The 16,680-nt window shown below is 31.9% G+C and overlaps 1 protein-coding gene across 10 annotated transcripts in view; it reads left to right on the top strand.

Moving 5' to 3' along the window:
- Window positions 1-16,680, top strand: part of EHBP1 (EH domain binding protein 1) — a 308,554-nt gene that overhangs the window by 114,605 nt on the left and 177,269 nt on the right. For all 10 annotated transcript variants that reach the window (XM_025045116.1, XM_025045115.1, XM_025045113.1 and 7 more), the window contains 2 exons: window positions 8,837-9,018; window positions 11,612-11,751. In XM_025045116.1, coding sequence (XP_024900884.1) covers window positions 8,837-9,018; window positions 11,612-11,751 — 322 coding nt within the window. The remainder of the gene's footprint in view (window positions 1-8,836; window positions 9,019-11,611; window positions 11,752-16,680) is intronic.

Below are 16,680 nucleotides of genomic sequence, written 5' to 3'. Positions count from 1 at the left end.
AATTCAATTTCAAAAATGGGACAAAAACTTTAGAGCTGCCTCATCCAAGAAGATGTACAGATGGTAAATAGACATATCAAAAGATGTTCCACATATGTCATCCGGCATATGCAAATTAAAACAACAGTGAGGTATATTACACACCTATTAAAATAGTTCAGATATGGAATACTAATAGCACCCAGTGCTGGTGAGGATGTAGAGCAACAGGAACTCTTATAAATTGCTAGTGGAGATACAAATTGGCATAGCCACTCTGGAAGACACTTTGGCTGACTCTTACAAAAATAAACATACTCTTACCATATGACCTGGTAATTACAATCCTTGATGTTTACCCAGTGAAATGAAAACCCTTGTCCATGTGAAAACTTGCACAGGGATGTTTATAGCAGCTTTATTTATAATTGTCAAAAGCTTGGAAGCAACCAAGATGCCCTTTAGTAGATGAATGGATAATTGGTATATACAGATAGTGGAATATTATTCAGTGCTAAAAAGAAATGGGCTATCAAGCCATGAAATGTCATGGAGTAACCTTAAATGAATATTACTAAATGAAAGAAGCCAATCTGAAAAGGCTATATACTATACAATTCCAACTATATGACATTCTGGAGAAGGCAGAACTATGGAGTTGGTAAAAAGATCAGTGGTTGCCAGGGGTGTTGGAAGATGAATAGGTGGAGCACAGAGAATGTTTAGGGCAGTGAAATACTCTATATAGTATACAATAGATATATGTCATTATACATTTGTCCAAACCCATAGAATGTACAATACCATGAGTGAACTGTAAAGTAAACTAAGGACTTTGAGTGATTATGATGTATCAATGTAGGTAAACAATATACCATTCTGGTGAGTGATGCTGATAATGGGAGAGACTGCATGTGTTGGGGCAGGGGGCATATGGGAAATCTCTGTACCTCTCTCTCAATTTTGTTGTAAAGCTAAAAATGCCCTAGGAAAAGTCTCAAATAAGAAAGTATATCCATTATTCATAAAACTATATTATTATGTTAACATAAGTTTATTAGTTATGTTTACATGAATTAAATATTTTGTAAATTTCTTATATTTAATTTTTAATAGGGCAAGTATTGGTAGATTTAACCCATGTAAACAAATGCTCTTTGTAGTCCTCAATTAAAGCATGTGAAAGGGTCTTGAGGTAAAAACATTTGAGAACTTTTGGTCTAAACTCTCCAGGTAAAAGACAGAGATTATCAGACTGGTGATTAAAAAAATTTTTGGCTGTATGCTATTTACATGAAAGAGTCCTAAAATACAAGGAGGTTATGTCATAAGGAGGAAGAGGAACCTGTGAAAAAATCTGTGAGAAGCTTCTCAGTTCCTTTACTTACTTATTCCTTGATTTGTGTGCTTTAGAAAATGTTCCATGACCTCACATTTGAAATTTCTACTGCTTTGAATGCCCTTATTACATAGGAAATACAGAGATTTTTGTGCTATAGGTGTTTTGCATAAAAATAATCCTGTTGTAAAAGTGGACAACAGTGTATGCATACCAGTTAAGTAGTTTTTATGGACCCATGGAACATTTATGAAAATTGAATGTGAGTTAGGCCATACAGCTTGTTTCAATACATTTTTGAGAGGTTAACATTTTACAGACCACATTTTGTGACTGCAAATCAATTAAATAGTAATTAATTAACATAAAGATAAGTAGAAAAACTCCATGTAGATTTAAAAAAAGTTCTAAACCTCTTGAGTCAAAGAACTTGTAATGAAAAATTAGAAAATATTTAACTATAGAATAACCAAAATAATTCATAATAAAATATTTGACTTATAAGTTTAAGGGGAGAAACAATGGAGTCTTGTCTCTCCGCCATGATTCAGATGTCACTCCGAAAGCATTCCTTTTAAAGATCAAGAATGACACAGAGATGGCCTCCTCTACTATACCTAGTCAGAATCATCTTGAAAGTCCTAGCCAACGTAGTAGCAAGAAAAGGAATGAAAAGTTAAAGATTGGAAAAATGAAATGAATAGCTAATTTTCTAGGTGATATGATTGTCTGTATAAAAACCTTCAAAGGAAATATATATATTATTTAAATTAACACAAGGGTATATTAGGTTTCTTATATAGAAAATATGCAAATTCAGCTGCCTTTCTATATGCTAGAAACAATTCAAAAATATAAAAGTAATATGATTTATATCGACAACAAAAAATAATAAAGTACCTAGGAAGAAATCTAGCAATATATATGTAAGACCTATGTGGAGAAAATGATAAAACTTTGGCAGACATTCAAGATTTAAATAGATATGTAGAGGGAAATATCCTAATTTAGAATAAGGAGACTCAGTATTGTGAAGATGTCAGTACATTCACATTATTCTGTAGATTTAATTCAATTCCAATCACAATCCTACCTGGAGTTTTTATAGAACTTGAAAATGTTTGAAAGAGCAACAGGTCACAAATACCCAAAGACACTCCTGAAATATGAGAATAAGGAGAAAATTTGCCCTAGCAGCCACCAAAAATATGATGAAACTTTGGTAGTTAAAGTGATATTGTCTTGATGAGAGGTTAGAACAATTGTCTAGTGGTACAGACTTAGGGGGCCCAGAAACAGACCTATATATGCAGATCAGAGTTTTGGTAGGTTGACACTGCAGATAGGGGAAAGGGGGGATATATGGACTCTTTAATAAATAGTGCTGTGGCAATTATTTAAACATTATTGTTTTTAAATGAAATTGGGTCCCTATCTGAAAACTTACACAAAAATTAATTCCAGGTGGCAATCACTTTTAAATGTGAAAAGCAGAGGTATAAAAGTTTTGAATGCATTGTAGAAGAACCTTATGACCTCTGAATTGGGGAGATTTTCTTTAACAAAATGCAGAAGCACAAATCATAAAGCAAAGGTTGACTGCACATTAAAATTGAGAAATTGGGCTCATTTTGAAGAGTCCATAAAGAGTGAAAATACAAGTCCAAAACTAGAAGAAGATATTTACAACACACATAAGTGACAATGGATTTAGTGGATGCATGTATATCAAGAACCGAAAGATAAACAGCACAGTAGAAAAAGTACAGATTTCACAGAAGGGGAAACACATGGCCGATAAACTGTGAAAGGATAATTGATGCCATTAATAAGGAAAATTCAATTAAGTGTAATGAGGTAATATTTAATAATCTCAGATTCGTAAAGATGAAAAAGAAAATACCAAGTATTAGTAAATGTGGAACAATGGAAACACTTAGGGAGTATAAATGAAATACAGTCACTTTGGAAAACAATTAGACATTTCTGGTAAAGTTGAACATTTTCATATCCTATAACCAGCAATTCCCATTCTAGAACTATGTCCTAAATTATTGCACATGTTCAACAGGATATAGATAAAAGAATATTTATAGAAGCTTTTTAAATAATTCCTGCAAACATACCACATATCCATCAATGGTAAAATGGATAGGTAAATTATAGAATATTCATATAATGCAGTACTAGAAGCAATGAAATTTAATGAATTACAGCTGTACATATCAGCATAAATGAATATCAAGAACTTGATACTGAACATAATAAACAAGTCACAAAACTGTTAATGTTATTATATTTTATAAAATTTAAAAACATGCCAAACTAGACAGATACTCTTTTTTTTACTTTTTTATTGTGGTAAAATATATATAACATAAAATTTACTGTTTTAAACATTTTTAAATGTATAGTTCAGTGACATTAAGTGCACTCACAGTGTTGTATAACCATAGCCACTCTGTTTCTGGAACTTTTCCATCGCTACTGACAGAAACTTTGTACCCATTAAATAACTCTCTCTCTCCTCCCCCAATGCCTGGGAACTTTTGTTCTACTCTCAATCTGTATAACTTTGCCCATTCCTCATATAAGTGGAGTCATACAGTATCTGTCCTTTTGTGCCTGGCTTATTTCACTTAGCATAATGTCCTCAAGGTTCATCCATGATGTAGCATGTGTCAGAATTTCATTGCTTTTAAGACTGAATAATATCCCATCGTGTGGATAGACCACATCTTGTTTATCCATTCATCAGCAATATATTCTTTAGAGATGCATACATAGGTAGTAATCTATTTTGGAAAAGGAAGGGGAAGAGTAACCTGAAATTCAAGGTGCTGGTCACCTCTTGAGGAAGGAATGGGATGATGCAATTAGGGAGGGTGCATGAGGATTTTAAGTTTCTGGTAGAGTTCTGTTTCTTAAGCTGGATGGTGGGTACAGGATATTCATTTACTATTTATTAAATTTTACTTATATGTTTTATACGCTGGTATGTATGATATATTTCACAAATTTTTTAAAAAATTCAAATGATAATGCCATTAGTTTAATTTTCATTGTCTTATAAAAGACCCAATAATTAAAGTATTAATACATGACAATTTTTTTAGAAAATGCTATGTAATAAAGCTCTGAAAAATTATAAACTCTAAGTAAGTTTCTCTCCCTCTTCTCCGCCAGTCCTCTTACATGGGAGAAAGAGTTAAATTTTTAGCATGTCGTTTATTTTATGTGACATTTTATGTGACAATAGGTATAGGAAGTCAGTCAAATATTTTAATAGAAGTTATATTAATTTTATTTATCTTGGAGTTCATAATAAATGAAACACCATACAGTGAACTATTCTGTAAGAAGATTCTAACTTGAATAATTTGGACAAGTGATGTCCTAACTCCTTATCATATGAACAAAAGAATACTCCATTTAACTATATTGCTTGCTATCATTATGTTATATGTTATATTGTTAGTTTTAGGAGAGAAAGTGGCAAGATTAGCCACATACTTTTTTGCTAAAATGTACAATGTTTAAAAATTTTATAAAGAAGTCTTGAGTCTCACGAGAATGTATTGATTTATTTTATAATCAGTTCATTCCTTATTAGCTATTATAAAATCTTTTCTCTTTTATGCTGTACAGAGGAAATATTTATTCACCTACTGCTTATATTGTAACCACCTGAATAACATTGAGAGTATATTTAGGTGGAGAATTTATTTTAGATTTAGCAAGAATGTAGGGGGTCCATGCATGAATTTTAATAACTACATTGCTACATTACTGTTATGACTACTTTACTATATTAATGTAGTAAAGACATTACTTTAAAGCATACATCCTGCATTGAGTTCTATATTTATTTTCCTCATTTCAAGATTGGTGATCCTGGGTAGACTATTTGTAATATGAGTGTAATAACCTAGTTACATTTAATAATAAATTTTATTTATTAAGCACCTACTGTATGCTAAATACTCAATATTTTCGTATGTTGTTCCAAGAATTTCTCTAGGACGTAGTTCTAGGATGAGAATTGCTGAGCTGTAAGGTGTGCATGTGTTCAACTTTACAAGGTAATGTCAGATTGCTTTCCAAAGTAGCTGAATCAATTGAAACTCTCTTGCAGTGTAAGAGAGTTTGCATTATTCTTATCAACACTTAGTGTTAGCCAACTTTTTAAAATATTTGCCAGGCCAAAAATGTGAAACTGAGGCTCAGATACATGATGAATAATGCCAAAGATAAACCAGTGAATAAGTGCTGGTGCCACATTCTAATCCAGGTTTGTCTAATTCCAACTGCAGTAGGCTGGATTTCAAAGAAATGGAAGTATATAACGATGAGAATAGTTATAAAAAATGAGAGTGAGATTTCTTAAGTAGAATAATTTCATGTAAGAACTTCCTTAGGAGAAGTATTTCTGAAAGTGTGATTTTAGATTAACTGAATCAGAATCACCTGGTAGTAGTGGTATGTGTGTAGGAGGGGTGGGATGGTAGTGGGTAGGGGAAATACTTAATATTTTTAGAAATGCAGGGTCCATCTCTACTTTTACTAATTTAAAATCTCTAGGAGTGGAATATAGGCTTCTAAATTTTTAACAAGCTCTCCTAGTTTTATTTTTGTTTTTTAATAATCACTAAAGTTTTAAGATCTTCTGCTTAGGGATTTTGAAGTAATTCCCAAAATACTGCCAGATTCACATACAAACAGATGTATAAACAGGGACCCAGAGTCAGAAACTTAGTTTTACACGTATGTAAACACTCACTTTTTATTGACTTTTGTCATCTAATTTCCTTTATCTAAGAGTTCTTCTTACTATTTTTCTTTTAATTCTGCCTTCTTGTCCAGCCTACATGTGATATGAAATAGCATTAAGATTGGCAGCAGTAACAATAATTCTTTTACACTCTCTGGCTGACTGACCCTTACTCCTTTAAAGCGGACTATAGGATGCAAAAGATATGCTCATATAGCAATACCATCAGTTATTTCATTCTTCTTTTTAGAACTGTTGATAGCAATGATACCAATCTTGGGTGGGTAAAGACTTAGACTCAATGGTTATAAAAAGTGAAGATTCATGGAGCTTGGGTTACAGTTGTGAAAGATCCTTCTATTTTTCTCATTACTACTCTTTTTTAGGCATACCGTCTCTGAGATAGCTAATTTTAAGGAGGAAAACAATGTCTGAGCTAGGTGAGGAATAGTAGAAACATCATTCAGAACCCTTTTCCCAAGGACACAGACTTTTATGAGATCCTGTGTTAGATTAGGAATGGATATTGTAGGCTCAAAAGAGTTCTATTCTGCTCACCTGCCCAGACCTTACAAAGATCTGTTTTCATTATTGCTGAGCAAATTATTGCTTTCAATTAAATAGTATAGCTAATTGTGCTTAGAATTTAGTAGCTTTATTTCCTGTTGTTTCAGAGACATTAATTTACCAAATTCTTAAAAACTTCCTTAGTTTAGCAGAAAACCTTTTCTACATAATTTTTATCTAAAAAATGAAATTGACAGAATGTTAATCATCAAAACTCTAGAATTTGCAGGAATCATCCTTAAGCTGAGCTTTCAAGAATATGCTCATTTCCACATATTAATTTTTATAGTTTGATTATTTGGTTATATAATTAAATAATTACTATTAAGGGTTCATGTCATACTTTGTGAAACTGATTTGTTTAACAAAATTTGAAAATATGTAGCACTTTATATGTCATGCTTTCAAAACAGAGGCTTTAAGTCGTATATGTAGAAGTTGTTAGCTATTCTAAAGGTACAATAAGAGATTATTGTTCATATCTGTGTAATAAATTGATAGTCCCTGATTGTAGTTTTCCATTTTGTACATTGTCAGAACCTTGGACCTTAATTTTACTCTTTGATTGACGGCAGCGACCAGAGAAAGAACACTTGTATTGTTTGGGATAGTCATATCTGTTCAACTTGATTCAGTTGAGGGTATTTGCATATTCTTAAGTATTTCTTCTGAGAGGGCTTAAATCCTTCTCAAGTGCTTGATGCATTTTTGAAATTCATTCATAAGGTATCTACATGCACTAATAGCTCTGTATAATATTGCTGTGTATAATCTGACAGATAAGACCACATTTTAAAATGTCTTTCTTCTGGGATGCTACATTACATTTTTACTTGTTCTGCTGGCAGAAATGTCATTTTTTTAAGGCTGTTTTAATGGTTTTATTAAATTAGTATATCCTAATTTTAGACAAGTTTGTTAATCATAGGACAAATAAAGATTTATTAAGTTATAATTCAAAAGTTAGTGGTAGTTTTGCCTTCCTTGGTTGGAAAATTGAGTAATTTTTTAGAAAACCGTCAAGAGCTTGAATGAATTTGTTTAGTTTCCTCATTTTATAGGAAAAGTAATTGAGGCTCAAGTTTACTGGTTTACTTAAGGTCATGTAGCTTGGAAATTAGGCCTTATTTTAGGTCTGCACTCTCAGACCAGTGAACCCTAAAGAATGCCGGCATATGTCTTCTGGTTTACATTAATGATGGTATATGACCTCTGATTTACATTATTTACAAATTATCCTGCATCTAAAATTTCTCCTTGCCATTGGACACAGAGTCAGGGATTATATCTAATGTGTCATCCTATCTCTCCAGAGTTGACCCCCTGTCTTAGACATTGTTAATGCCCAATCATTATTTTGCTGTCCTGTTATGGTTCTTCTAGGCTATTCTGTAAAGGATAATTTTAAAATGAGGTAGCTTATTAATGCAATGTTAAACACCTTTGATAGCAAATAGGTTTTATTTTGTGTTCCATTTCTGATGAATTGGCAATAGCTGTGTGGAGAAGAATTTTGAGATCTGCTGGGGTTGGCTAGTAGTGTCTGCCACAGGCATAGGATCAGAGAAGCAAACTGTTTCTTTCTTGAAATATGTGATCTTAGGGATAAAGAAAACTATAGCTTGAAGTGACCAGAAAAGGCCCTGGGAAGAGATAAGGCTCAAATTATAGGATGGTTAAAATTTGGGTATTGTAGGCAGAAACAAGGTAGAATGCTGCCAAGGCTGAGAGTTCTATAAAAAGTTATAGGCATTCAAAAAGGTTTAATGTAACCTAATATCACTATATTTACATTATAATGTAAATAGGTTACATTAAATATAATCAAAGGAAGGAAAACAATTATTGAGAACTTTTGATACTTAGCCCTGTGCTTTTTGCAGGAACCCTGGAGACTTTCTCACCTAGTTTGCATGCTTTGCTTTTCCTTTCCTGAGTTACTTAGCGTTGTTCAAGTCTTCCCTATTTCTGCCTGGGTCAGCTCTCCAATTTTATATCTGCCTTACTTAAATATGTAAAAGCCGTGACATAACCTCATCACAATTTTCATTATTGTGTTATAAGAATTCATTGAAGAAAGAAGTCTTAATCGTTATTTAATCATCTTATTAAAATATTATTAAAATATTTGGCTATAAATTAAATAACTTCAAATTACATAATTATTTTTTATCTTCCAGGAATCCCCTTCTGGTAGAAGGAAAGCTCTTGCTACTAGCAGCATCAACATGAAACAGTATGCAAGTCCTATGCCAACTCAGACTGATGTCAAGTTAAAATTCAAGCCATTGTCTAAAAAAGTCATATCTGCTACTCTCCAGTTTTCATTATCTTGCATTTTCCTACGGGAAGGAAAAGCCACGTATGTTTCTTTTGTCAAATAAGCTGCTTCAGAGTGTGTTTTAAAACACTAGGTAAATAGCTTTTGACTCAGTGGACTGGCAACAGTTGAGAACATCCTACTGCATACCAATCATTCTTGCCATCCTTTGTTTCAAAGGCTGAATTAGTTGAATTTGTTATTTATAGCCCCTTTGACTCTAGAAAATGAAAATAATATAAAAGTAATTATACCAACTTTAAAATTTTAAATTGTATATTATAGGATATCATACAAGTTTATTTTATATTTCATTACCTTCAGTGTAAGTGGTTGTACTCTGAAATACAGACAGTTCAGTTTGTAGAGTTGTTTGATGCAGCCGAGACATGAGAAGAACCTAAACTGAAAAGTTTAGGTTAAGAGGGATGAAAGAACTAAAGGAACTTTTGACAATTCATGTTCTTTGGCTTCTGAAAATTATATAGCAAAGTAGTTAGATACAGTTTTTTATAATCACTATTTTTTTCAAAAATCACTTCTAAAGCACCGAATAGACAATGTACAAAGATAATTTCTACACCCAGTTCTAGTCTCCTAAAAGAGTAAAATTATAATTGGATAAAATGAGGTGAACATACTTAGAACAGGTAAAAAAAAAAAAAAGTAACATCGACCATGGTTATAGCATACAGTCAAGTCAAGGGTAAGTACATGTTTCAGGTATAGTGAAAGGGTTAGTACCTACTTGGAGTGGAAGATTCAGGAAAGGAGAAATGCAAATTCTATGTCTGGACTTAAAAGGTAAGGAGAAGAAGGCAGCTATGAACATTTCAATTCAGTGTGAATCACAGTTCTGAATGTATTTGACCTAGTGGAATGTGGTTACTATAATTGGCTGTGTCCCCTTGACTGATTAGAGTGGATTCTGTGCGTCAGTCAAAATGAGATGTTTGGCACTCCTCTACGGGGCAGCAAATGATTTTGTGGATAACAGTAAGCTTCTTCTCTGGAAAGTTTGTATCTGAGTGTGATAGAGACACAATATAGAATGAAAGCAATTAGTCTTTCATATCAGGACCTTAAATTATAGACTTAAATATTGAGAAATTAAAAAATAAAGACCTTACCCTGAAGGTCAAGCCAAAATGAAAGGAAAGGAAACAGAGGAAGAAGAGAGAAAACAAAATCAGAGAAGATCTTTTGAAGGTGGACTCCTTTCTACTGGGCAGAAGCAGTTTGTGAATCAGAACCGTTCACAGGAATGTAGGTGAGAGGAAATTTAGTCAAACCGAATATCTCAGTTTGAGTGAAGAATTCTCTCAGAACACCCTAAACTTCTCTTCCTCCTTGTTAGCTCTTTACCTTTCCTAAAGAAAAATGTGTAGGTTAGAATATGAGGAAATTAGAGGTAAAAATGAGCCAGCTAACTTTTAAAAAATAGTGTTATATCTTGAAATTATCCCCCAGTGATAGGTGTGCTATTTTTAAGGCATTCATATAAGTTCACAACTTTTTTTATTCATTCAGACTTTGTGTCACATTTTAAAAAGGGGAAATAATTTTAACTCTAAGCTTATATGAGATAAAATGCAAAGAATTTTCAAAAACTAGTTTAGTCCACAAAGTCATACCATATTTAGAAGTGAATAATTATCAAACATTACTTTACAAAAGAACACATATTTGTTTTGTTTTGTTTTTTATTGTGCTAAGAACATGAGAAACAGTGTTTTAACTTGGCTTTCTTAGTTTTGGAGAAGTATACCAGATAGAAATTTAGTTTGTATATAACATGTAGAAATATGTTTGATTCACTGTAGTTTGTTTGAAATTTAAGGTGAAAACGATAGGTCAAGAAAACTTAAATTATTTGATGTTTAGAGTATATAATGTAGCCTTTATAAATTTATATTTAAAATGCTTAAATATAAAAACATTTTTATATTTTGTCAAATGCAGAGTATTTAACTTACAATCAAGATAGGTCATTTTCCAACTTGTAATTCTTTAAAAGACTAGACTTTGTTTTAAAATGCTTTTTCTGTTGTAGTAGATCTTTAACTTTTAGAAAGTTATAGCCCCTTTAAGAAAAATGCCCCTTTAAACAAGATTTAAATATAATTTACAGGAGTTTACCACTTCTTTTTTCTCCTACCCACAAAACCAAAAGTGTTCATGGACTTTAGATTTAGATTTTAATTTCTATTCTCATTCCTTATGAAAGTTTGAATATTTTAAAGTCTAGATCTCATCTGATTTGCAAACGGTCTCACTGTTTTATGGAACAATTTTTTGTTTCCGGACTTCATCATAATTAGAAACCATATTTTAATCCCATGAAGAAAATTTTAGTCTCCCATAGGTCTGCAGCACAGAGTTAAAGTAACTCCTAACCAGTTGGTTTTTAATCCTGTTTGCTAATTTTATTAATTAAACATGCCATTTAAAAATTGATAAATATGAGTATTTAGATTTTTCAGTAGTATTTTACAACTGTTTAAAAAGACTTAACATATAGAAAGAATATATTAATATTTTTAACATATAGAAGGAATATATTAATTTTTTAAGAAGCAGTCCTTTTTCAAGCAATGTCATTTAATGAATTGTGTGTTATAAATTGTTGATATAGGGATGAAGACATGCAAAGTTTGGCTAGTTTGATGAGTATGAAGCAGGCTGACATTGGCAATTTAGATGACTTTGAAGAAGATAATGAAGAAGATGATGAGAATCGAGTGAACCAAGAGGAAAAGGCAGCAAAAATTACAGGTTGGCTTTATTAGCATTAAAAAGTTGAAAAACTCATTATTGTTTCCCAGGTAAAAACAATTCCAGTAACAAAGTATCTTTTCTTCCATAAGCCTTTCTAATATAATATACCGTTTATCTCTTTGAAAACTTTGCATGCTAATATGTAATCACAGATTTCAGCAGTTAACATCAAGTCCAAGGTTAGTCAAAAAAGCATAAAACTTTAATGAAACTCCTGATTATAGCATAAAATAGTCTAAATATGTTCATATTTATTTTGTCAATGTATGAATGAATCTTCTATAAGTAAAGATCTGCTTTAAGGGTGAAATGAGATGTATTAGCTACCTTCTCCTAGTTTATGGACATTTTATCTTATATATAAAAGTTCCCATGCAGTTATTCCTTATAGCTGGTTTGATCAAACTATTAAAATGTTAGGTGGTTTGAACCTCTTTGTATTAATTTGTCAATAAATATTTATCGACAATCTGGCTATCACACTTAAGGAATTAATGTTATACCTTTATTATTAGAGTGAAAGTCAAGCACTAAATATGTATACTCCTTTCAGCTAATAAATTGCTCTAAATTTCTGGATTGATGTTCCTTGAGTTCTATCATCTGTTCACCACTAAGTGATTTTTACAAATTCTTTGGGCACTTCAGCATCCATCTCTTGGCTTTTCTTCAACTCTTGCTGTTATGTGAAGACTTCCATTGATTATATGAATGACCCATTTAACCCCTTAGCCAAAAACTTCCTTGACTTTCTCAACTTAAGTGACCTTCACTTCCACTCTACTTCTAGAAATCTATTATAAAGAATTGATCAGATTTGTATGCAGATAGTGTTTTGTCCTGTGTTAACTTTATAAATTATTTTCCAATTTATGTTTGCCATTTTGATTTCTTATTTAACCCAGTGCTATTTAGGAGATTGTGTTTTATCATGGGCTTTGTTCATGTATTTCTAGCTTATTTTTAGTTTAATTTCATTCATATAAGATTCTGAAACCTGTCAGATTTCAATTTTAAAAAATGTGATTAAGGTTTTTTTTCCTTTGTAGTCTAGGTATATAATCTGTTTTTGTAAATTTTCCATAAATATCTTTTTCCATGTATATTCTATTTGTTGGACTCAGCACATAGCTATTAGACCAAACTTTAAAATTATATTTAGTTATTTATATTCTTATTCTTTTTGTATAATTTGTCCATGAAAGACAGAATACTTCAATGTTAAATTATTTGAAGTAAAAAATTTATTCTCTGATAGCTTCATTGTGGATTGTAATTTGACGTGTACCCCATTTAACGCCTCTTGCCTTGAAATTTTGTCCAATGTATATATTTATAACTCAGGCTTTCTTTATATTTGTATTTTCTTGGTATATTTATCACTTTATTTTTAACCTATCTGTACTAAGCATTTTCTTATAGTAGTATTTGGTTGATCTAACCTTATAGTATTTGCCATTTAGTAGTTATATTTCTTGATAACTGACTTATTTAATTTTACTTACATTATTTATACTTTTATTTGGGAATTTTCTTATCTTTTTTTTTCCACCCAATCCTTACATTTTGCCACTCTCAAATGTTCTTTATTTAAGCATTTTTAATAGAGTAATTTGGAAATTAACCATCCTATTCTCATTTTAGAATAGCATCCTCTAAAATAAATAAGCCAGACGGATAAATGAATGAACCTATATTTCTCTACTAACATTAAAAATAAAACATAATGTGTTGACTCACTTCACGTAAGATATGAGAGATTCAATATGATTCTCTTCTCTTTATTTGAACCCCTCTCTCTATTATTTTTTTTCAATTGTATTTCTTTCAATAATAAATGCTGACATTTGCATTATGTTTATAATGATGTCAGCAACAATTACATAATACTTTTTAAAATGCCATATCTTTCGTGTCTTTGAGTTCTTTGTTTTGTTTGGCTAGCTGGAGTTCTTCAAGAAGGTAAGTTGGTGTTTTCCTCGTACGACCACCAATGACCTTCTACTTGTCCTTCAAATTTTAATTCTGTTGCCATATACTCTGAGAAATCTTTCATGCCCACTCTCTCTTAACCTGACCACTCCATCCTTTGTGCTACTACTATATCATTTACGAATGCAGGCATTTTCTTACAGCATGGGTTTTAATAATTCCAGTGGGATATAATATGATCTTTTACTTAGAGGATACAATTTGTTCTTTATATATGGCTTTTAGTTAAAACTAAATCTCGATTAAGCACTAGTACTGTAAGTAGGAATTTAAAAAAAACATTTCATAGCTGTTTTGAGCAGTGTTGTACTGTTTTGATTACAGCAATGAGAAGAAAGGTGATAACAATATGTCACAAGTTCTGTGCTGGTATTGAAAGGAAAAGAAAGGACATTATTTTTAGCAAAGTGCAGATTTAATGAAGGCATTCAATAATAATTAAGATTTTATAGCTAAACCCTTGTCTTTGTTCATTTGGGCTGCTATAACAAAATACAATAGATCAGGTAGCTGATAAACAACAGAAATTTATTTCTCACAGTTCTGGAAACTGGAAGTCTAAGATTAGGGTACCAGTATGATCAGGTGAGGCCCTTTGCATGGGTCACAGACTTCTCGTTGTATTCCTCATATGGTGGAATGGGGCAAGGGAACTCTTGGACTTTTTCTGTAATGACATTAATCTCATTCATGAGAGTTCCACCCTCATGACCTAATCATCTCCTTAAGGCCTCTTCACCTAATACTATCACATTGGGAATTAGGATTTCAGTGTATGAATATTGAGGGCAGGGGACACAAAAATTAATACCATAGCACCTGTTACTGCTTAGACATACACATATACCTTATTTTCTAAAATTTCTGCCAAAGAGTAACTTTCTTTTAGATAGCCTAAAATTCTCCAACCTTGATTGAAGAAATTGTTTTAATGAAACTTTTGATAATCCAAACTTTCTTTGGAATGTTACTATCAATCAATCTATCTATCTATCTATCTATCTATCTATCTATCTATTTATTATCCCTATTTTAGAAAATTTCTTCAAGGTAGAGACTATGTTTTAATCATTTTGTCATCCCTAGCTTCTAGCACATTGTCCGGAACATATTGAGAATTTAATATATGTTAACTGAAAGACTATAAATGAATGAATGGGTCTTCCTTCTCCTATTGTAGTCTATATAGATCACTCTGGCTTATTATCTTATTGCATTCATTTTGACCTTTAATCATGTACTATCTTATACAGGGTAGGGTGGCCCCATTTTATGGAAGGAATATGATCTGGAGGAGACACATAATTCAAACCTTAAATAATTCAAGACTAGTTTTCCAAAAGGAATGAATATAAAATAAGTGTCTTGAGGGAGTAGAGGTAGGCGGGGGTAGTGGATAATTAGATGCATGTTCTAAGTCGATAAATCTACAACAATTGTAACATATTTTTGCTATGGTGTTGCATTTTTTCTCAGCATTTTCTATTATATTTTCAGAGTATAGTCAATAGCACAGCATGTTATGACAGTTGTTTGGCTTCCTCAGTTGCATTTTTTAAAGCACATATAAATTCCATTCCAAAGTTATTCACTTTTAGAAATTTTTTTTAGCACTAACACTACCACTCTAAAAATGTTTGGGTAAAGTAGTTTTAAGATAATAAAAAGTATATTAAAATTTAATAGCAGTAATGTTAAAATAATAGCTTAAGTATAAACATAATGAATTTTATAAACATGGTACAAATAAAGTATGGTGAGTATTTTAATTTACTAGCTAACATGGCAATAACTTAAGTACAGCTTACACTGACTCTTCCTTGCAGCTTTGAAAATGTTGACATGATTTTTAGAGGAAAGAATCATTATTTTAAAATTTTGCCTATATTTTATCTTTATGGTATAATATAAATGCATAACATACAACCACATTATATCTATAAAGTTATATGGATATATTATTCCTCAGTTAAGCTATCAACTTCTTGAAGGAATAGACTTACAATTATTTTGTATATGTCTTAGAATGACACCTAGGGGCTATTCATTTAGTCAGTGATTTCTTATGGAATACTGCTTTAAATCAGTAGTAATTAACAAAATATATCTTCTTAAATTACAGAAGATAAAAGTAAATTCATGGTATCTATCCTTGACTGATGGAAAATCCCTACCCTTTTCTGAGACAGAATTCACTGCTAACTGGAAACAAATTTTGGGACTGGCTGCTAGGCAAGAACCTTTTATTGATTGATATTACATATATAGATGCATTCTGTAGAGGTGTAGCACCAGTGAATGGGTGGGGGAATTTTGAAGTGCAGTTGGAAAAATCACAGAAATGTAATGGGAGCAATAGACCTTGGAGTTGGAGAAACAAAGCCTTTTAATGAAAAGTTTACTGCAGTCAGCATTAGAAATTATATATGGTTTCAGAACAATCAGTGCCTCCACCTATAAGGCAGCCTCACAGTGCTTGAACCAATATTTGGTAATCTGACCACCTTTGGTATTCATGTTGAATTTCTTAATACATACCAACAGGAAGAGAAAAAGACTCTTTCATAAATTAGAAAATCCTATTGAATACAGCTCAGAAAATCAGATTTAACTGAAGAGTTTATAGTGTTGTTGGGGAAACCAGACATTATGAGACACTTGAAAGGCCCCTGGTATACTTAGAGGTGTTGTAAAGACCACCAAGGATTCTTCTTAGGCTTAACCAGACTTTCAGACTCATGACCTGAATAGGCCAAACTTAGCATTAGATTCATTTAGAAGGATATTGGACAGGAAGCAGCATGCCAGCAGAGCATTCATCTTTCACTGGAGTCCTCACAGTGGCCCAGGTGCTATTCTTTGACTTCTACCCAACAAATGACAATTTGGGTACAAGGGGACAAAATCCAAGTAATAAACAGAAGGAATTACCTT

Source organism: Pteropus alecto, unplaced genomic scaffold, assembly GCF_000325575.1.
Source record: "Pteropus alecto unplaced genomic scaffold, ASM32557v1 scaffold131, whole genome shotgun sequence".
NCBI classification, from domain to species: Eukaryota; Metazoa; Chordata; class Mammalia; order Chiroptera; family Pteropodidae; genus Pteropus; species Pteropus alecto.
This window is presented reverse-complemented; position numbering and strand designations above follow the sequence as displayed.